Genomic DNA, 22700 nt, shown 5'->3' on the forward strand with positions numbered 1-22700 from the left:
CCAGGCTGGAGGCTGTGCCACTGTCCGTTTGCTGGGCCTCTGCACCTGGCCTGCCCAGTGTGGCTGAGGAAGTCAACAGGAAGCTGTGAATGGCTCCTCCCAGGTGACAAGTGTGTCCAGGGCACAGACAGCAGCAAGGCTCGTCCTCCTTAGACACCACTGTTCTAAACCCTCTCTCCCACTGCTCAGTTCTCATCTCCTCTCCACCTCCCCTCGGGTGGTCTGAACGAATCAGCTTGTCCCAAACACACCTCCACAGAGACACGAGCTCCGACAGGGCTGTGTCTCAGAGCCACCATTGCTGGCTGTGTGACTTTTCACGGGTTGCTTTGCCTCTCTGTGCCTGACCTGTCTGTCCATGAATGGGGGCTCGACGGTTCTCCCACTGTGGACTGTTCAGCTGATGAAATGAATCAGGGCAAGCGAGTGCTTAGCACAGTGCCTGGCATGTAGCAAGAGTTCAGCAAACACTGGCCACCAGGATTTGGGAATGAGAGGAACTGTTGACACGTCTTCACACTACAGCCCAGGGTGACCTTGAACTCAAGTCCTCCTGCCGAAATCACCATGCCCTTTGTTTCAAAGACCTCCTTCTATAATCTTGTTGGGACTGGTTCCTCCTCATCTCCCTTTTCCTGAGACTGGCCCCTCTACTCTTAGGTCTCCCCCTAAGGTTTTTTTATTCCCTGGGGTTGGGTGGAGAATTGAACCTAAGTCCTAATCCCATATGCTAGGCAAATGCTCAATCACTAAGTCGTATCTTTGGCATTCTTTTTCTTCTAACCCCCTCTAAAAAGGACTCATTTATTTTTATTCTTCATATGGATGTTTTGCACGCATGTATTTCCATGCACCATGTGCAGCCAGAAGTCGTATCAGATCCCCTGGAACTGGCGATACAGACAATTGTGAACCACCATGTGGGTGCTGGGATTTGAACCCGGGTCCCCTGAAAGAGTAACTAGGGCTCTTAACCTCTGAATTATCTCTCCAGCCCCTACTATTTTAAATTTTTCATTTATTTTATTTTTATGTGTATGAGTGTTTTGCCTTTATGAGTGTATGTGCATCATAAGCATGCAGTGCCAATGCTGGCCAGAAGAGGGAGCCAGACTCCCTGGAAGGGGAATAACTGTTGTGAGCTGCCATGTGGATGCCAGGAACTGAATCCTGGCCTTCTGCTCTGTCTTTTTACTTTTAAAAATGCATTTTTCAGCCGGGCGTGGTGGCGCACGCCTTTAATCCCAGCATTTGGGAGGCAGAGGCAGGCAGATTTCTGAGTTCGAGGACAGTCTGGTCTACAGAGTGAGTTCCAGGACAGCCAGGGCTATACAGAGAAACCCTGTCTCGGAAAACCAAAAAAACAAACAAACAAAAAAAACGAAAAAAAAAAAAACCCAAAAAACAAAAACAAAAACAAAAAAAAACAAAACCAAAAAAACCAAAAAAACAAAAATGCATTTTTCAAGGAGGAGGTAGTTTAATCCCAGCACTTGGGGTGGGGCAGAGGCAGGTATTTACACAGCAAGTTCCATGACAGCCAGAACTACACCAGAAACTCTGTCTCTTAAAATCTAAAAGACAGGGGCTGGTGAGATGGCTCAGTGGGTAAGAGCACCCGACTGCTCTTCCAAAGGTCTGAAGTTCAAATCCCAGCAACCACATGGTGGCTTACAACCATCCGTAATGAGATCTGACTCCCTCTTCTGGAGTATCTGAGGATAGCTACAGTGTACTTACATGTAATAAATAAATCTTTAGGAAAAAAAAAATCTAAAAGACAAACAGAAAAAAACAAAACAAAACTTATTTTAATACCTGTTATTTTGGGGTGATGTGGTTTGTGGTGAGGGGTAATGTATAGTGTCAGTATTTTGTTATTTTGTGATAGGGTCTCATGTAGCCCAGGCCAGCTATGAACTCCTGCCTCTGCCTTCTAAATACTGGGGTTATTGGCATGTACCCAGCATGCCTTGCTTTACCTTTTATTCTGAGACTACATGATATCACTATGTAGCTCAGCATGGTCTTATTTTATCTGAGTACACTATTGCTCTCTGCAGACACACCAGAAGAGGGCATCAGATTCCATTACAGATGGTTGTGAGCCACCATGTGGTTGCTGGGAATTGAACTCAGGGCCTCTGGAATAGTCAGTGCTTTTAACCACTGAGCCATCTCTCCTTAGACTTTGTATCCTCTTGCCTCAGCCTCCCGAGGAGGAGCTGGGAATATAGACTTGCAGATCATTGGCTCTTAGAGCTCTGATCACTCCTGTGTCAAGAGAGCTGTATATTCCAGCACCTGGTAGGCTCTTCCTGGGGCCCAAGAATGAACGTGTATGCAGAGAGTCCAGTGGAGCCTCTGGCAGACTTCCGGTTGTCTGGGCAGGGTCTGAGGCAGCACAAGGGTGTTCATGTTTGTCTCCTTTCGGGGCTGTGAGCATGTCAGTGCAGGGAAGACAGATGAACTTGCCAAGACAAGTTGTCAGCCTTGGCAGCAAGCCCCTTTACCACTGAGCCATCCTGCTGGCCCTCAAGAAAGCCTTGCCAGCCTAAGTTCAATGACTGGCTGAGGGCTGTCAGGGTGGGCTGCCCAACATGGAGTCTCAAAAGACTCTACTGAAATGCTTGACTGGAGTCTGAGGCAGGAGAAAGGGCTCACAGAAAGGGCTATCCCAAGGCCTTAGAGCTGTTCAGAATCCAGGAGGGGAACAGATTTAGTTTGATACAGGAGTGCTGGTCTTAAATGCCAGCCCCAACCCCGCACCCCCACCCCCACCCCCAAACCCAGGTTCCATTCCCTTACTCCCAATTGACTGGAGGGGCGGGGATGGGGCAGGGGCGGGGAGTGGGGGTGGGGCGGAGACCAACTTCTGCAGGAAACTAGGGTATCTGGCTCTCCCCTGAACCTGGCTCTGAACAGTCTGTTCTTGTTTACGACCCCCACGGCAGGGCAACAGCGATTGCTCATCCCTGCATGTGATCTGAGAGGGCCAAATCTTTGAGGCCTGGAGGAAACTCAAGCCCTGCCAGCAGCCTGGCTGCGGAATGCTCAGCTGGTCCCCTCCTGGGGCTCATGTGACAGAGGTGCAGCTATAAATATCAGAGGGGCCTCAGACCAAGACAGAAGTCGGGGGTCAGGGGACGAAGACAAAGAGGATCCGAGTGGGTTTGGAGACAAAGACTTGGTGTGACGCAGGTGGGCGAGACAGTCGCATTTCAAAGCAATATGGATTATAAATCTAGCCTGATTCCTGATGGAAACGCTATGGAGAACCTGGAGAAGCAGCTGATCTGCCCCATCTGCCTGGAGATGTTTACCAAGCCTGTGGTCATCCTGCCCTGCCAACACAACCTCTGCCGGAAGTGTGCCAACGACATCTTCCAGGTCAGTGCTAGGCAGGGCCCCGGACCTGGAATCCCCACCCCCTACCCCTGCCCCCAGACCCCCGACAGCTTCTCAGACGCCCCTCCCTCTCAGCCTAGGACACTTCAACCACTTGCTCCATTGAGAAGCTACAGAGACCCCCGGGAAGGGCTAGGGCTGGGGGTAGGGCTGGGGCTAAGGGGTAAAGGAGCGGCTGGGTCCTTCTCTACCCATCTAGTCCCCACCCTGCCCACGGCTCCGCGCTCTGCCTGGACTGCTCGCTCTTGGTTCCCCAGTCAAGAGTCAAATACCTCAAGTGATAAGACGGGAGCTGAGTAGAGAGAAGAGAAAAACCAGGCCCTGCCTAGGGCAAGAGCCAGCTCCAGGGTGGCAGGGGGCCCAGACTTTGGGAGGAGGGTGGCGAGAAGAACATGGTCACAGCAGCATCTCAGAGGCTGCGTGCTCCAACATGGGGGCAGAAGGGACTCCATCTTCCTGAGAAGGGAAAGGGAAGAGTTGAGGCGTTGCACTGGGAAGAGGGTCCGGAGCCACGACAGGAAATGCGCTTCCAAACTCAGGACTAGTTGCATATGCCAATAATCCCAGCAAACCTGAAACCTGAGGCAGGAGGATTGCTAAGAGTGTAGTCTGTGCTACCTAATTAGCTTGAGATAGCAAGACCCTACCTCAAAAACAAAACAAAACAAAATTTAAAATAATATCCTAGGAGCTGGCTCTAATTCTAAGACCTGTGGTATCAGTGGTAAACTGAGGCATAGAAAGATTACAGTTGCTTGTCTTAAATCACATGACTTGAACTCATGTTAGCTGGTACTGATCCTCTTGCCTGTTTGAGTGCTTCAACCAAGATACTTCACCACATGGGTGGGCTAGTTCTAGGTCAAGGCCAGGAACCGGTGGGTGCCCTTTGGTTTGGCCAATGTATCTGGAGCAACTGGGACAAGGAGAACTGAGACTGGAGAGGGTAGGAATGCCGGCCTCATCTTTGCCTTGGCTGTCTGCAGGCTGCGAATCCCTACTGGACCAACCGCGGTGGCTCAGTGTCCATGTCTGGAGGTCGTTTCCGTTGCCCCTCGTGCCGCCATGAAGTGATCATGGACCGGCACGGGGTGTACGGCCTGCAGAGGAACCTGCTGGTGGAAAACATCATTGACATCTACAAGCAGGAGTGCTCCAGGTCAGTGTGCAGCCGAACGGCCCCGCCTCTTCCCCAGGCCCCTCCCACATCCAGGAGCCTACAGCTGCTTTCACCAGCACAGAGAGCCAGCACCCTCTACCGCAGACAGAACCTCAGCTCTTGAGTTCTGGGTATACTGGGGGCGTGAGAAAGCGTCCTCAGAATAGGGTGCAGGGGGCTGTGTGTGTGTGTGTGTGTGTGTTTGCATTCATTGTAGAGATTGGTCCTCACTAGGTAAATGCTCTACCACTGAGCTACGTCCCCAGGGATGGAGCCTTGACATGTAGCTCAAGCTGGTATCAACTTGAGATCCTTTTGTTGTTTCTCAATCTCAGCTTTAAAAATATATTTATTTATTTTCTTTTGCTTACATATAGGTGTGTATGTGTGTGTGCACACACATGCCTGGCATCTGTGGGTATACCAGAAGAGGGTACTGGGTCCCTGTATTAGTCAGGGTTCACTATAGAAATATAACATACAGTATACACACACACACACAGACACACACACACTCAAGTTGTGTAGTCCACAAGGCTGGATGTCTCAGCTGGTCTTCATTATATGCCAGAGTCCCAAAAGAATAGGCTCTAATGCCGGTGACGGAACAGATTTGCTAGTGAGAGAGAGTGAGAGCAATCGGGCAAATAGAGAGCTTCCTTCTTCCATGTCCTTTATGGTGGCTGCCAGGAAAACATGTGGCCCAGATTAAAGGTGGGTCTTCCCACCTCAAAAACAAAAAAAAAACAGACAAACAAACAAAAAACCGATCCAAATTAAAAGTGGGTCTTCCCACTTCAAATGATTTAATGAAGAAAAAAAAAATTCCCTAACTAGGCAGTGGTGGCGCATGCCTTTAATCCCAGCACTCAGGAGGGAGAGGCAGGTGGATCTCGGTGAGTTTGAAGCCAGCCTGGTCTACAGAGTGAGTTCAGGACAGCCAGGGCTACCAAAGAAGAAACCCTGTCTCAACAAACAAACAAACCCAGCCACTTGGGTTTTTAGTTAATTCCAGATGTAGTCAAGTGGACAAGATTCAGCTATCACAAACGCCCTGGAACTAGAACTGGCTGTGAGCTGCCCTGTGGATGCTGGGAACCAAACGCAGGTCCTTTGCAAGAACAGCGAGCTCTTAATTACCCACCCATATCTCCAGCCTTCTCTCTGAACATCCTACACTTCTTTGTTACATTGTGTCTCATGTCCCTAGCACACAGCACTACAGACGGACATTGTTGAGCCCAGGCACAGTGGCATATGCCTGTGATCCCAGCTACTTGGGAGTCTGAGGCAGGAGGATCTCAGTTCCAAGGTTCACCCAGGCAACACTGCAAATGCAGGGCCTGCCTGGATAGCTCAGAAAGATGCTGATTCATAGTAAGAATATACTAAGGAGACTAAGGGGCTGGTACGGTAGGTCAGTGGTAGAACTCCTATCTAACACAAGGTTCCGTCCAGGCCCCAGGCTCTTCCCCAGACAACTCATACATATACACTGAAAAAATGTTTCTACTTATTATTGTTATTAATGTGTGGTGTGGGTGTGAGTGCACACCAGCCATGGCCCATGTGTGGAGGTCAGGAAACAACTTTGTGGAATCAGCCCTCTCCTTCTGCCTTTGTGAGTCCCAGGGAAGGAACTCTGGTTGTTAGCCTTGTGCTGCAAGCACCCTCATCTCCTGCGCCATCTTCTCAGGCCTCAGATGCCTATTTTGGGTGGTGATGATGATGACAAAATTTATAGTATATTCATGTTAGCCTAATGCTAATGCCTTCCCTGGGCATCGCCAAGATGGTGTGGTGCCAGGGAAACCCCCATCATGATGGCCACAGTGTGGGGTTCCTGGGCTCAAAGATGAAAAAAACCAAAACCAAGTGTTTGGAAAGAGGCTCCTGAAGAGGGCAGAAAAGCCTGGCGTGACCAGCAGGGCTGTGGGAGGGGCCACACGGACCTGTGGGGGATGCTCACTGTTGGAAGTGAATTGCTGTAAGGGACTGGGGGGGCAGGGGGGAGTGAAGACACGGCAGCCTATCCTAAAGGAATGGAAGATCTAGTTAGCCTCAACTCTAAAACCCCCGTCTAGAATGGGAAACAACTGATGTTGGAAAGCGACATCCCAGGTACCCTAGTGGAGGAAGCCATAAAGGGAGAAGACAGAAAGAAGGAACTCTGGGGTCGGCTAGATGGCTCAGTGAGTAGAGGTGCTTGAGGCCAAGGCTGATAACCAGAGTTCTATCCCCTGAGCCCACATAGTGGAAGGAGAGAACCAACTCCTTCAAGCTGTTCTCCAACCTCCATGGATGCCGTGTGGCACACATACCCCACCCCCAGTACACATATACTAAATAAATGCAGTTTTTAAAATTATAGAAGAGACTCTGGGCCCTGGAGAGCCTTTGTGTAGCGCCCCCGACCACGTGATGCTTGTATGGCTTAGAGTGCACAGGCTGCCTCATTCTCTGAACTCCAGGATGCCCTCAGGGTGCGTTTACTGACGTACTCTTTCTACCTGCATTTTGCTTCCATGGTCTCCACACCAGGTACTGTATGTTATAGACTCAGGGAAGAAATACAGGCAGGCTTCCCTGCCCAGTTGGAGGATACAGTCTCATAGATTAAATATAGACGTGAAGGCTGCCATCAGAATAAACGGCCCAGGCCCCAGCAACCAAATCTACGGGGCTAAAATTAGAGCATAGGAGTTCTGGCCTCTCTGGCTGTGCTGCTGGGCCACCTTGGGCAAGTCCATTTATTTGCTGCAACTCCATTGCGTCTCCCACCCTGTGAGCATCTTCTGGTCTGACTGAAATTCTGGGGGTCGCCCCATGCCCTCTGTAACAACTCAGGTCAGGTCCAATGATGGAGCAGAGCCTGAGTTTAAAGGCTGGAAACAGATTTGCTTGCTAGCATTAGCTACCTTGACCTTGGGTTCCCAGAAGTTAAATAGGAGAATGTTTGGAGCAGCTTGACCCACTGGGAGCTGACGTACGGATGCGTGGCTTCCTGTGCTCGCAGCTAGGATGGGGCAGGCAGATGGGACAACCCTGACCTGTGACTCTCCTCCACCTCAGTCGGCCCCTGCAGAAAGGCAGCCACCCGATGTGCAAGGAACACGAAGACGAGAAAATCAACATCTACTGTCTCACGTGTGAGGTGCCTACTTGCTCCTTGTGCAAGGTGTTTGGGGCTCACCAGGCCTGTGAGGTTGCCCCTTTGCAAAGCATCTTCCAAGGACAGAAGGTACTGGCTACAGCTGCTGTGCCCTGATGATTCTGGGGGTGGACTTGACCCTTGTGGATGTGCTGAGCCGGCCTTTCAGGAATAGTCCCTCTGGAGGGACTTCCCAGGCCACAGGGACAACAGCCGTTGCCTCCCTGGGGGAGGTGGCTGAGCTCATAGGTTATACTTAGAGCCACTTGAGAGCACCTGGGTGTGACCAGAAGGAAGAGGCCATGGCTTCCCTGTCCTGTCTGCTAGTCTGTGGTCCCAGACCTCTCCACCAGAGCCTCTCTTGAAGTCTAAGGCAGCTTTGAGGCTCTTCCCTGGACCATGGCAACCCAGCATCCTGCCATGGAGTGAGCTGTAGCCCTACTTTCTGAGCAGTGTGTTTGTAACACTCCACTCGGCTCTCTCTGCTAGAACTTTCCAATTCTGTTCCTTCTCTCAGAAAGTAGCAGCTGGGGATGGTAGTGCAGGCCTTTAAGCCTAGCATTCAGGAGGCAGAGACTGGATCACTATGAATTTGAGGTCAACCTAGTCTATACTAGTCTATATATTGAGTTCTGGGCCAGCCAAGCAGCACAATAATACCCTGTCTTGAGAGGGGGGTGGGGAGGAAAAGGAAGGAAGGAAGGAAGGAAAGAAGGAAGGAAGGAAGGAAGGAAGGAAGGAAGGAAGGAAGGAAGGAAGGAAGGAAGGAAGGAAGGGGGGCTGGTGAGATGACTTAGTGGTTAAGAGCACTGACTGCTCTTCTGAAGGTTCTGAGTTCAAATCCCAGCAACCACATGGTGGCTCACAACCATCCATAATGAGATCTGATGCCCTCTTCTGGGGTGTCTGAAGACAGCTACAGTGTACTTACATATTAGGAAGGAAGGAAGGAAGGAAGGAAGGAAGGAAGGAAGGAAGGAAGGAAGGAAGGAAGGAAGGAAGGAAGGAAGGAAAAAGAAAAAGAAGGAAGAAAGAGAGAGTGAGGGAGAGAAAGAGAGAAAGAGGAAAAGGAAAAGAAAGAGAGGAAGGAAGGAAGGAAAGAAGGAAGGGAGGGAGGAAAAAGGAAAAGAAGGAAGAGAGAGAGAGCGAAGGAGAGAAAGAGAGAGAGAGGAAAAGGAAAAGAAAGAAAAGGAAGGAAGGAAAGAAGGAAGGAAGGAAGGAAGGAAGGAAGGAAGGAAGGAAGGGGTTTTCCTTTGTCCCTTTGTCAGTGCCTTGCTGTGTGTTTTGGGTTGCTTGGTTCCCCTCTCTGGGCCTCATCTATCCATAAAGGATACATCTGTGGTAGTCTCTGCTTTAGACCTGAGCTGCACCCCAGAAAGAGGGATAGCGACCCTGTTGGTGACTGCTATAACACTGGAGAAACAGCGGGCTCTGAGTCTATTTCTGTCTCTCCCCCCCCCCCTCCCATCCAGACTGAGCTGAGTAACTGCATCTCCATGCTGGTGGCGGGCAACGACCGAGTGCAGACGATCATCTCTCAGCTGGAGGACTCCTGCAGAGTGACCAAGGTGAGGGTGCAGAGCTGCCCTGCCCTGCCAGCGGTGAGGGGTTCAAGCCTCCAGCGCAGCTGCTCTCTGGGCAAGTTCTGAGCTATGAGTGCAATTTGGGTTTGGATCTTGGGTGCAAGATAGAGATGGCAGGAAAGGACACAGTCATTTCTTCATTCCCTCGGTGAACACAGCAGCTGTGTCTGACCCTGCTGAAGGACAAGACAGACCCCAGTTGGTCCCTGACTGCAGAGACCCAATTACTCCCTGAATGTTTCCAGCGTTTTGCTGTAGAGCAAGACTTTAAAAGCTCACACTTGACTCAGGACTATGGAAACTCAGGGGCTCTGGAATGATACAGAAGTCTTCACTTGCTCCCTGTTTGTATTTTATTTTTTATGTATATGGGTGTTTTGCCTGCACATATATCTGTGTACCATGTGTGTGCAGTGCCAGAGGAGGCCAGAAGAGGGAGTCGGATTCCCTGGAAATGGAGTTCAAGATGGTTGTGAGCCACTCACTATGTAGGTGCTAGGAATTGAAGGGTCTTCTGGAAGAGCAGCCCGTGCTCTTAACCATTAAGCCATTTCTCCAGTCTTCTGTCTTTCTACCTTGGATTTGATCTTTGTTTGTTTTTCAGGACAGGGTTTCTCTGTGTAGCCCTGGCTGTCCTGGAACTCCCTCCACCTGCTTCTGCCTCCAGCGTGCTGGGACGAAAGGTGTGTGCCATCACCTGGCAGAATTGATTTTTTGAGACTAGGTCTTATGTAGAACAGGACAACCTTGCATTTACTATGTAGCCTAGATTGCTCTTGAACTTCTGACCCTCCTGCCTCTACCTGCCAAGTGCTGATATTACAGGCATCATATACCTGGCTGGAAATTTGCATTTCTACTGAGCTTTGGCAGGCTGCTGGTTCTACAGACTGCAGAAGGCAGTGGTAGCTCTCCCCGCCAGATGTGATGGCACATCTGTAACTCAGCATTTGGGAGGTGGATGCAAGAAATCAGAGAAGTTCAAGGTCGCCTTCCTACACATAATGGACTTGAGGCCAGCCTGGGATACATGAGACTGTCTCAAAAAACAAAATGAAAATAGAGAAAGAAGAAGAGAAAAGAAAAAGAAAAATGCAAGCTTTCTTACTCCTGGAAGAGTATTCAGAATTCTGCTCTTCCTGGATGTGGTGGCCCACAACTCTGACACCAGTGCTCAGGAAGAGTTTGAGGCTAGCCTGGTCTACATACTGAGCTCCTGGCCAGCCAGGGCTACACAATAAGACCCTGTCTCAAAAGAAAGAAAGAGAGAAAGAGAGAAAGGGAGAGATAAAAAAGAAAAAGAGATTAAAAAAAAACAGTCGGACATGGTGGTTTACACCCTTAATCCCAGCACTCAGGAGGCAGAGGCAGGCGGATTTCTGACTTCGAGGCCAACCTGGTCTACAAAGTGAGTTCCAGGACATCCAGGGCTACACAGAGAAACCCTGTCTCGGAAAAACAAACAAACAAACCAAACCAAACCAAACCAAAACAAAAAACCCTCTGGTCTCTTCTTGAGGAGGGTTGGAGCTGGTAAGACAGGGGGGACCATCATAACTGCAAGTGGGCTGAGCTGTGGAGTGGAAGGGAACAGCTTTGCTTCCTGTGTGACAGAGACTCTTCTTGCTGCAGATAGTTCCTGGGGCCCTTCTGTCTCAGAAAGTGCGTTGGGACCCCCATGGGATGTGACTGTAGGATTTCTGTCTTCAGGAGAATAGCCACCAGGTGAAGGAGGAGCTGAGTCAGAAGTTTGACACCCTCTACGCCATCCTGGACGAGAAGAAGAGCGAGCTGCTGCAGCGGATCACGCAGGAGCAGGAGGAGAAGCTGGGCTTCATCGAGGCTCTGATCCTCCAGTACAGGGAGCAGCTGGAAAAGTCCACCAAACTTGTGGAGACCGCCATCCAGTCCCTGGATGAGCCCGGAGGGGCTACCTTCCTCTCAGTGAGTGCAATCTGAAGGGTTTGGGTAGATTTGAACTAGACTTTCTTAACCCTCGAACGGGCCGTTCAAATCTTGGTGAAATGCCAGGCATTTCGAGCCATTGCAGGCTCCTGACTGTATTTCTAGTTTTTGTGGAGCTGAAACAGGAGGAGTGCAAGTCTGAGAAATCAGGGCAGTTTGGTGAAATATTATCTCAGAATAAAACATGCCGGTGCTAGGCTTGGTGACACACAACTTGGATCCCAGTACTTGGGAGACACAGGCAGAGGCAAGAGGATCTCTGTGAGTTTAAGGTTAGCCTGGTCTATATAGCAAGCTCCAGGCCGGCCAAGACTGCATACTGAGACCCTGTCAATAAACAAACAAACAAATAAACAAACATAAGAAGTATTGGCATGGAGAGATGACTCTGTGGTTAAGAACATTTCTTGTGTCAAACTTTTTTGTTGTTTTTAAAGATATTTATTTATTTATTTATTTATTTATTTATTTATTTATTTATTTATTTATATGAGTACGCTGTCACTGTCTTCAGACACACGAGAAGAGGGCATTGTATCTCATTATAGAGGGTTGTGAGCTACCATGTAGTTGTTGGGAATTGAACTCAGGATCTCTGGAAGAGCAGTCAGTGCTCTTATCCATTGAGCCATCTCCCCAGCCTGTGTCAAAAACTTTTAATCCCAGAACTGAGGAGACAGAGACAGGCAGATCTCTGTAACTTTTTTTTTTAATTTATTTATTTATCATATGTAAGTACATTGTAGCTGTCTTCAGACACTCCAGAAGAGTGCGTCAGATCTCATTACAGATGGTTGTGAGCCACCATGTGGTTGCTGGGATTTGAACTCAAGACCTTTGGAAGAGCAGTCAGTGCTCTTACCCGCTGAGCCATCTTGCCAGCCCAGATCTCTGTAACTTTTAGGCTAGCCTGGTCTACAGAGTAAATTCCAGGATATCCAGAGCTGCATAATAGAGAGAACTTGTCTCAAAACAAAACACAAACAGACAAACAAAAACCAATCAAACCAAAATAACACTTTGGTTTCGTTCTTGCAAAGGACCTGAGTCCAGTGCCCAGCACCTACACAGTGGCTGAGGACCATGCATAAGTCCAGTTCCAGGGCACCCAATGCCCATTTCTGACTTCCAAGGCCACCAGGCACATATGTGGCACACATACATATATGCAGGCACTCATGCATACACTTAAAATAAAAATAGATCTTTTACAAACAATATCAACAAAACCCAGAGAGGCTGGAGAGATGCTCAGTGGTCAAGAGTGCTTACTATTCTTTCAAAGTACTTGAGTTAGGACCCCAGGACCCATGTCTGGCAGCTTAAAAATGCCTAGAATTCTAATTGTAGGGGAATCTGACACCCTCTTCTGGCTTCTAGGGGCTGCAGCATACATACATACATACATACATACATACATACATACATACATACATAGAAAAAAATTTAAAACATACAAAAAAATCTACAATACCCAGACCACATGCCTCTTTAAGGTCCAGATTTGTCCGGCCCATGGTCTAAAAAGGAAGTCTGGTTGATGTTCACCCAGGAGACTTCAGACATTGCGAGTGGTTGGTCAGAGAACCCTGGCTTCCTGCCAGGACAGTGGATGCATACAGGGGTGCATGCCGGCTAAGATCTGTGCTACTCATCGACAGAGCAAGAATGAGTGTCCAAGTTCTGTCTAACAGGGCAGGAGTCGAGCTATGCCTGTACTGGAGTATTGGTACTGGAGTCCACCCTTGGAGGCTTCAATGTTAACCTCTGTTGTTTCTCTCCACAGAGTGCCAAGCAGCTCATCAAGAGGTCAGTGTCCCCAGGAGTGGGTCCCTCGTTCCTAGTCAGTGTCCCCAGGAGTGGGTCCCTCGTCCCTAGTCAGTGTCCCCAGGAGTGGGTCCCTCGTCCCTAGTCAGTGTCCCCAGGAGTGGGTCCCTCGTCCCTAGTCAGTGTCCCCAGGAGTGGGTCCCTCGTCCCTAGTCAGTGTCCCCAGGAGTGGGTCCCACGTCCCTAGTCAGTGTCCCCAGGAGTGGGTCCCACGTCCCTAGTCAGTGTCCCCCAGGGCTTCTGACACCTGCCCAGTAGGACCCTGTGCATCCGTTCTGCAGGGATTGGGGCTCACCTCCCCCCTTCCCAGACCATGTCCCCTACTTTCTTAGACATGCACTCTGCTTGATCCTAAAGAAGAAATGCTCGCTGCCTCTTTACTCCCTCACTTCAGGGATGGATTGTGGGGCTGGGATGGATGGACCCACATAGAGCCAAGGCTAAGCTGTCCCTTCCTGCATGGAGCCCTGAGACCTCACCCTGCCTCTCTCCCCACAGCATTGTAGAAGCCTCCAAGGGCTGCCAGCTGGGGAAGACAGAGCAAGGCTTTGAGAACATGGACTACTTTACTCTGGACTTAGAACACATAGCAGAGGCCTTGAGGGCCATTGACTTTGGGACAGGTAAAGGATGTGATGTTACATGTTTGACCTTTGAAAGGCAGCGTTCCTCTTGAGTTCTGAGGGGAACTGTTAAAAAAGTCAAATTTACACAGCCAGTGTTGACAGGTCTCTCTATGGAGCCCTGACTGTCTTAGTAGTGTCTAAGTAGACCAAGCTGGTCTGGAACACATAGAGATCTATCTGCCCATCTCTGCTTCCTGAGGGATGAGATAAAAGGCATGTGCCCACCATGCCTGGCTCCACAGACAACTTTGTGATGGATCCAGGGTCTGGCACAGTGCCTGGTACATAATTGTTACAAAATAAATTATGTGTGGATCCAAAGCTCATGACATCTGGCATTAGACAGATCTGTCTTCAAATCCAGATTCTGCCATTTGTGTGTTATCCGTGTGACCTTTGGCACTCCCCCAAGCCCCTGCCTTTGTGGTCTCCTGCTTTGGCTGGGTTTTTGGGAGGATCTATTACTGGTACTCCAACCCAGGCCTTGGAGTCTTAGACTTAGCACCTAGGAAGTTTAGGCAGGAAGATGGCGAGCTGGAGGTTAGCCTAGGCTACATAGTCAAAAGGATATTCAAGACAGGTTGTACTGTGTGAACATACATGCTGAAGGCTCACACTACCCACCCCTTAGCCCCAGCAGGGAGACCATGCCAACAGCGATTCTTGAGGCCATTCATGAAGACCAAGCTGGCCTCAAATTCGCAGGAACCTGATGGCCTCTGTCTCCTGAGTGCAGGCAATAAAGGCACGGGCCACTACATTTAGCCCCGAGCCCATTTATTGGTTGGACTTTCCATGCTCTGAGCACTGAGACTCAGATGTCAAGTTGGAAAGATGGAAATTCCATCACTTAATATAGTTTTGGGATGCGGCTCAGTTTATAGCTTAGAAAACTGATTTTTGACAGAGCAATCCCTTGTTCAAAGCCACACGGCTAGTAAGTAGCTGGTGCAGACCTCACCTGGGGGCCCCTTGGCTTACAAGACTCTCTGAGGACACCTGAGACCATGTGAAGACACCATGGGACCTGCCCATAGTGATTCTCTGGGGGAAAACTATTCTGAGCAGTAATTATGGTTTAAATTAAACAGGCTGCCTGCATTGTTGAGATTATGTGTGGGTCCTGCATGTTTAGCTGGAGGTCTTACTTGACAGTTTTGTTGTTTTGCTTTTTTGTTTGTTTCTTGAGACAGGGTGTCACCATGTAGCCCAGGCTGTCCTTGAATTAGTGGCTATTCTCCTACCTTAGTTTCCTGAGTGCTGGGTTTCCACGCTAAAGCCATGGTAGGCATTCTAGTTTGTAGATAGCCTTGAGAAAGGTTGACTCTGCGATTCCTGGAGGCCCGGAAAGGCCTGGGGCAAGGGGCAGGGTCCAGTTAGGAAGGTTTGAAGGTCACACCCCAGGATGAGAAAATGAGAATCCAGGTTGTGGTGGTGGTAGTGGGGGGGTAGGGGTGGTGGTGGGAGGTGGGGGGATGGGATGGGGACATGAGACTGTCCCACTCTCCTGAACAGAAACCCCACCCCCAACCCCTGGCCACCCTAAGACTGCCTCTCTGTGGACCTAGGAATCAGGCAAACAAGGAGATGCTGAGCCAGCAGATTTCAAAGGCCGAGCAAATTCCTTTCAGTTGAGGACTCTGATCCCTAAGAATAGGAAATGTTTGCCCTGCCTCCCCTTTGTGGTGTGTCTGTTCTGCTGAGATGCACAGAACACTAAGTGTGCCTCCTGCCTCCCGGAGGCCACAGTCATGCCAGGGATGAAGTGTGCTAATGTCCTGGAGCAAAAGGACTATGATCTGCAAGGAGGAGGCAGGGGATGTGGAGGCCGGACTCTGTGAGCTTGAATCTTAACAAGCAACTTCCCAGGTCCCTGCTGCCATTGAATGCCCAGTTGGGACCAGAAACGGGGACAGATGTCCCCTCTAGGCCAGTCTTCTAGTAGCTGCTGTGAGAAGCCAGCCCCATCCTAACACAGTTGGTCTCCTCACAGATGAGGAGGAGGAGGAGGAGGAGTTTACAGAAGAGGAGGCTGATGAGGAAGAGGGCGTGACCACAGAGGGTAAAGAAGGTAGGAGGTCCTTGTGCCTTCACTGATGGGAATGCCAGGCTACACATTGCCAGGGTGTGCCTAGTGTCTATTATAATCTCGGCTCTCCTCTTTTGTTGCACGTGGGGTTTGGGGTGTGTGCATATGCGCATGTCTGCACACTTGTGTGCTCAGGAGTGCCTGTGCAGGGGCCCAAGGCTGGCATCCAGGATCTCTCAGATCACTCTCCACTGCATTCACTGAGGCTGGGTCTCTTAATAGAACACAGAGTTCATGGATTTGCTAGTCTAGCTAGCTGGGTGGCTCAGGGCTCTCTTCTGCTATCTTCTGAGCTCTGGAGTCACAGGGGCTACCGTGCTCATCTAGCATGTCTGAGTGCTGGAGATCTGAATTCAGGTCCTCTCAGTTTATGTAGGGATCCACCCACCAAGCCATCTCCCGGCTGCTGCTGCTTTCTCCCCCTCCCCCTCCCCTCTCCCTCCCCTTTTTCCTTTTCCACCTCCTGCTCTACCACCGTCATTTCCTCCTCCTCCTCCTCCACTACCTCGTCCTCGTCCTCGTCCTTGTCCTCCCCCTCCTTCATGTACCCATGGTTTGCCAGGCGCTCACTATGGAGGCCAGGCTGGCCTCAGAGCTGGGGTCAAAGGCATGTACCCTTACCCCTGATTAGTGTTCAACCTTAGTTACTGGAGCCAAATTCCAACCCAGCTAAAGTAACTAGCTCCAAAGAGTCTAAGGCAGCGGTTCTCAGCCTATGAGTTGCGACCCCTTTGAGTGGGGAGTGGGGGTGGTGGTGGAATGATCCTTTCATGGGGTCACCTAAGGCCATTGGAAAACAGATTTACATTACAATTCATAACAGTAGCAAATCACAGTTATTAAGTCACAATGAAGATAATTTTATGGTTGGGGGGGTCACCGCAACATGAGGAATTGTACTAAAGGGTCGCAGCATTGGGAAGGTTGAGAACCACTGCTGTAGGGTACCAGTAGCCCATTGGATTCTGACCGCTAAGTTATACTGAGGCTGAAGATGTGGAGATCTGGCTTTATTTGGCTTGTCATCACAGCTCAGGAGGCCCTGGGTCCTCTTGAGTCTGTCTGTGTCTCACCATGACCCTGTGTCTGATTTTTCTCTTTCAGAACACCAATGAAGAAGGAGATGAGTGAGACACGCTCTGGACGCAGAGACGGGGGAGGTGGGGGCAGGCCCATCTCGGGAGGGGGTTAGGGCTCCTTGGGGGGTACAATAGGGAAGTGTGTCTTCTCTCTGCTCAGAGAGCAGGGACTAGCATAGGGCTCCCCACCACTGTGTCCAGCAGCTGCTGAAACACAATTGGAAATGTATCCAAAACGTCACAGGACACTTTTCTACGTTGGTGCGAAATGAAATATTTTGTATGTTTTTAAAATGTGATTTTTGTATATACTTGTATATGTATGCCAATTTGGTGCTTTTTGTACGAGAACTTTTGTATGATCACGCCTGGTCATTGTGTGACTGGCGATTGTCACAAAGTGGGAAGGAAGCCAAGACAATAGAGATGCCTACTTCCTTTCCTTGGTGGGAGGGCTGGGTCTCACTCGGTGGCCTAGAGAGGGGCAATGTACTGTACAGTGCCCATCCCCAAACATGGGGATAGGACTGAATTTGTGTTATATGTTGTTTTGCACAAGGGGCTGGGCCTTGGGGCACACACCCTTTGATCCCAGCACTCTGGAGGCAGAGGCAGTTGGATCTCTATGAGTTCAAGGCCAGCCTGGTCTACATGGAGAGTTACAGGCCAGCCAGAGCTACATAGAGAGACTCTGCCTCAAAAATAAAAATGAAAAAGAATAAAAAATAAACTCACAATGCTCTTTTCCTGTAACTATGAAAGAAGTGTGATTTCCTTCAGCTTGAATGTGTGTGTGTGTGTGTGAGAGAGAGACAGTGTGAGTGAGTATGTGTGTGAGTGTATGAGTGTATGTGAGTGTGTATATGTGCACGTTGCTAGCAGTGAAGCTGAGGGTCAAGAAATCACTAGATGAAAGTTCTACTCTGCTCTACAGGAGGTCCCAGCATCAGCCAACCTTTAATGTCAGCACTTGAGAGGTAGAGACAGGCTGATCTTTGTCTACAGAGGCAGCCAGAGTCAATAGGCAGAAAGCCTGAGAAATGGCATAGCCAAGGCTAGGCTTACATACCCCACACTTCCCAACGTGAGCTCCATGGAGAACCAGCTCTCCCAATGACCCGCCCCTGGCCATTCAGGGGTTTTATCCAGAGGTCGCATCCAAGGGCAGATAGCACAGGGGGATGGAACCAAGGCGAGAGGGAGCAAATGTGTGCAGGTGTTCTGTGACTGAGTTGCCCGTTGCTTCAGCGCCCCAACCTGGCTCAGTGGTTTGAGATGTTTCTAGTGAGTGGGGAAAGACAAGACTTGACTGTGATAGTCCTGGGGGTGAGGACAGGGGAGCAGTGGGGGTGGGGGCGGGGTTGAGAGCTTATCTGTTGGCTCCTCCCTATCTCCCACTTCTCAAAGCCCCAGTTTACCTCCTTGAGCATTTCCAGGTGGGACCCCTTGGTCCCTGGAGTCTTTCCCTGAGCAGTGAGAGGACTCTCTGCTGTAGTTATACTTGGTGATGCTCCCGGTTAGTTTGGAAGTGGTGGGAGGAGCCAGAGTTTCATGGTTCAGAGGAGCTGGGTCTGGAAGTGCGGCTGTCTATGGGCAACAGACTGAATGAAGGTCACAGTGGAGCCCAGACTTCTTCCATGGACGGCCAAGACAACCACTGGCTCCTGGGATGAGACAATTGTACAGAGCACAGTCAGCAGCCTCAGGCTCTCAAAGAAGCAAAAGGTGAGGCCCAGGGCAGGAGAGGCAACGAAGCAATACACCTTGTGTAATCTCAGAGAGCAGTGGAGAGTCCGCTCACCTACAGGCAAGCAGAGCACAGGAACAACACAGACACCGGAAGTAGCCTACCGAAAGCAAGCTGATGAGAGAGCCTGGCATGGTAGCACATACCTTGAATCCCAGCACCCGGAGGAGGCAGAGGCAGGCTGATCTCTGTAAGTTCAAAGCCAGCTTGATACTGAGTTCAAGGTTAGCCAGATTTAGACCCTGTCTCGGAATAAAAATAAAGTTAGAAAGTTGAGAGCTGGCGAAGCTGGCTTGGTGTACACGCCTGCAATCCCGCTCATTTCTGGGATGGAGGCAGGAAGATCTGATGTTCAAGGCCACCCTCAGCTCCACAGCAAGTCTGAGGCCAGCCTGAGACCCTGTCTTACGAAACAAAAGCTGACAGAGCTAGATGGGGTGCACATCTGTCACCTCAGCCCCCAGGAAGCTTTGCAACAAGACAGCCACGAGTCTGAGCCCATGCAGGGCTCATGGTAAGCGGCAGGCCAGACAGGGATGCATGGCAAGATGTGGCTTTGACAGTAACAGGGCTAGGGAATGTCACTTGAGTAATGGAGTGTCTAAATAAGATCCATGAGGTAGGAGGTTTGATTCCCCAGCACAGCACAAACTGAGGATCGCATCACGTTTGGGCTCGAAGCAGGGGGATCAGGAGTTCAAGACCAGTCTGGACTACAGAATCAATTTGTTTTCCTGTGTACGTACATATGTATGTATGTATGTATGTATGTATGTATGTATGTATGTATGTATGCATGTATGTATGCATGTGTCTTACTCAGAGTTTCTATTCTTGCACAAACATCATGACCAAAAAGCAAGTTGGGGAGGAAAGGGTTTATTCATCTTACACTTTCCATGTTGCTGTTCCTCACCAAAGAAAGTCAGGACTGGAACTCAAGCAGGTCAGGAAGCAGGAGCTGATGCAGAGGCCATGGAGGGGTGTTCTTACTGGCTTGCCTCACCTGGCTTGCTCAGCTTGCTCTCTTATAGAACCAAGATTACCAGCCCAGGGATGGCACCACCCACAGGGGCCCTTCCCCCTTGATCACTAATTGAGAAAATGCCTTATAGCTGGATCTCTTGGAGGCATTTTCTCAATGGAAGCTCCTTTCTCTGTGATAATTCCAGCTTGTGTCAAGTTGACACACAAAACCAGCCAGTACAGTATCTATCTATCTATCTATCTATCTATCTATCTATCTATCTATCTATCTATCTATCTATCTATCTGTCTATCTATCTATCTATCTTAGGGTTTTACTGCCGTGAACAGACACCATGGACAAAGCAACTCTTTTAAAGACAACATTTAATTGGGGCTGGATTACAGGTTCAGAGGTTCATTATCATCAAGGCAGGAGCATGGCAGCATCCAGGCATGCATGGTGCAGGAGGAGCTGAGAGTTCTACATCTTCATCTGACAACTTCTAGGAAAAGACTGATTTCCAGGCAGCTAGGACAAGGGTTTTTGTTTTGTGGTTTTTGTTTTTTAGATTTATTTATTTGTTTGTTTATTTCATTTATATGAGTACACTGTAGCTGTCTTCAGACACACCAGAAGAGGGCATCGGATGCCCACTACAGATGGTTGTGAGCCACCGTGTGGTTGCTGGGAATTGAACTCAGGGCCTCTGGAAGAACAGTCAGTGCTCTTAACTGCTGAATCTTCTCTCCAGCCTTGGGACAAGGTTCTTAAAGCCTATGCCCACAGTGACACCCTTCCTCCAACAAGGCCACATCTCCTAGTAGTGCCATACTCAAACCACCACATTCCCTCCCTAGCCCCCATAGACTTGTTCAAACACATGAGTCTATGAGGCCATACCTAAACATAGCATAATGCAAAAATACATTTAGTCCAACTTCTGAAGTGCCCATAGTCTATAGCAGTCTCACCAATGTTAAAAGTTCAAAGTCTCTCTGAGACTCATCTAATCACTTAACTGTAGTTCCCAAAGCTAGACAGGAAACCAGCTGGGCAAACTCCAACTTTGCATCTCCATGGCTGATGTCAAAGTGCTTTTCAAATCTCCAACTCCTTTTTGGTCTTTGTTGACTGCAACAAACTTCTTTCTCCTGGGCTGCTTCCACTCCCTGTTGGCAGCTTTCCTCAGCAGATAACTCACAGATCTGACATCCTGAACATCTTGGGGTCTCCAAGGCAACTTTTACATTACAGCTTCTTGTTCCAATATCTGGGATCCACACATGATCTTCTGGACTCTTCCAAGGGGTTTGGGTCACATCTCCAGCTCTGCCCTCTGTAGCACTCTAGGCTCTGGTTGATTCCACTCCACTTCTGCTGCTGTTCCTGGTGGTCATCCCATGGTACTGGCATCTCCAGTACACTGGGGTCTTCCGCTGCAATTAGGCTTTACCAATAGCTTCTCATGGACTCTCTTCATGGTGCTAACCCTCAACTTCTTTACCCTTTCAGTTCTGGGCAGTTAACTGAAACTGAGGTTACAACTTCACCAAATGCTTTCCTTAGCCTCTTACAATGCCAAGCCTCGGCTGCTCTTCATGACCCCTTCATGCCTTCAAAACCAGTACCACCTGGGTTATTCTTACAGATTACCAAGTCCAGCTGCAGCACGAGGTACAACCTTGTCTATCTCTAGACCACACCTTATGTGTGCTCTCAGAAAACACTTCCCAGCTGATTTCACCTCAGTGATGCTGGTCTCTTCTTAGTCACTGCTACCAGCTAACCAGTATCAATTGTGCCAGTAGTCCCTTCTGGGTTTGACTGTAAAGCTAGAGCCGCATGGCATGGCTGAAGTTACTGAGTTCTGCTGCTTGCTGGAGCTGGAACATGGCCCCCTTGTTCTATTACATTATTGCCAGCTTTCTGTTTTCCAACTCCTTCCCTGCCTAAGCTTGGCTGTCCTGGAACTTGCTCTGTAGATTGACCTTGAAATCAAGAGATCTGCATGTCTCTGTCTCCTCAATGTTGGCTGTCCTGGAACTCACTATAGAGACCAGGCTTGCTTGAACTCAGAGATCCGCTTGCTCCTGCCTCTTGAGTGCTGGGTTGTGTGCCATCACACTCAGAACAGACTGAATTTGAGGACAAGCCTGGGATTCACGAGATGAAAAAAAAAAAGACCTTAGAGCCTCCATAAATATTTCTGCAGGTCAAACACTTAACCTAGCAACTCCTCGATTTCCAATGTCCCTGCTCATGAGACACCATTTAGAACTCACGCTGGTCAAGCTGTCCCACCTGTGTCTTCAGAGAGTTTCCGTCTGCCAGGCTGGGGCTCACTGACAATCCTCCTGGACACAGTGCTTCAAGTTTTGTTCTTCTGTTTTCGTGTGTGTGTGTGTGTGTGTGTGTGTGTGTGTGTGTGTGTGTGTGTGTGTGTGTGTGTGTGATGTGCCTACAGAGTGCACACGTGAGTATGGTATGTATATAGAGACCAGAGGTTGATACGGGGATCTGCCCTTGCTTTCACTACCTCCTCCCCCTTTTTGAGACAGGATCTCACTATTTAGCCCTAACTGCCTGGATCTCTCTATTTAGCCCAGGTTGGCCTTGAACTCACAGAGGTCCTCTTGTCAGTGTTGGGATTAAAGCCATTTAAAAAAGAAAAAAAGAAAGTGCTTCCTTACATAGTCCAGGCTGGTCTTCAACTATCTCTGCCTCTTGAATGCCAGAATGATCAGTGTAGGCCACTATGCCATGGCTAATTTTTGGTTTTGATACGAAACTTCTTTTTGCAGTTTGCAGTATGTACACAGTTGTAAAATGTAGTGAGTTATTGTAGCATATAACTCCTTTACTGAAGTCAAGCTAAGGAAAAGAATATGAGCTAGCCTTAGAACTTTCCTGCGCCCATGCTAGCCCAGTTCCTGACCCTTCTGGGGCAGTTACCAGACGTCTTTACTCTCACACACATGCTTTTCTTCTTAAGTTTTATTTATTTATTATACACAAGTACACTGTCTTCAGATACACCAGAACAGGGCATCTGATCCTATTACAGATGGTTGTGAGCCACCATGTGGTTGCTGGGAC

General features: G+C 49.3%; 1 protein-coding gene across 2 annotated transcripts; it reads left to right on the forward strand.

Annotated features, from left to right (window-relative positions):
* The first annotated feature begins 3127 nt into the window (after positions 1-3127).
* Trim63 (tripartite motif-containing 63) lies at positions 3128-17637 on the forward strand. 2 transcript variants are annotated; one of them, NM_001039048.2, is made up of 9 exons: positions 3128-3390; positions 4395-4567; positions 7640-7808; positions 9191-9286; positions 11012-11245; positions 13053-13075; positions 13592-13716; positions 15713-15790; positions 16913-17637. In NM_001039048.2, the coding sequence occupies exons 1-9, from the start codon at positions 3232-3234 to the stop codon at positions 16921-16923; spliced, it is 1068 nt and encodes a 355-aa protein (NP_001034137.2). In that variant the 5' UTR covers positions 3128-3231; the 3' UTR covers positions 16924-17637. The 2 variants fall into 2 exon arrangements, with proteins under 2 accessions (NP_001034137.2, NP_001356174.1); NM_001369245.1 differs by lacking the exons at positions 15713-15790; positions 16913-17637 and having other exon boundaries at positions 13592-14037.
* The last annotated feature ends 5063 nt before the right edge of the window (positions 17638-22700 follow it).

The sequence above is a fragment of the Mus musculus genome, chromosome 4, assembly GCF_000001635.26.
Source record: "Mus musculus strain C57BL/6J chromosome 4, GRCm38.p6 C57BL/6J".
NCBI classification, from domain to species: domain Eukaryota; kingdom Metazoa; phylum Chordata; class Mammalia; order Rodentia; family Muridae; genus Mus; species Mus musculus.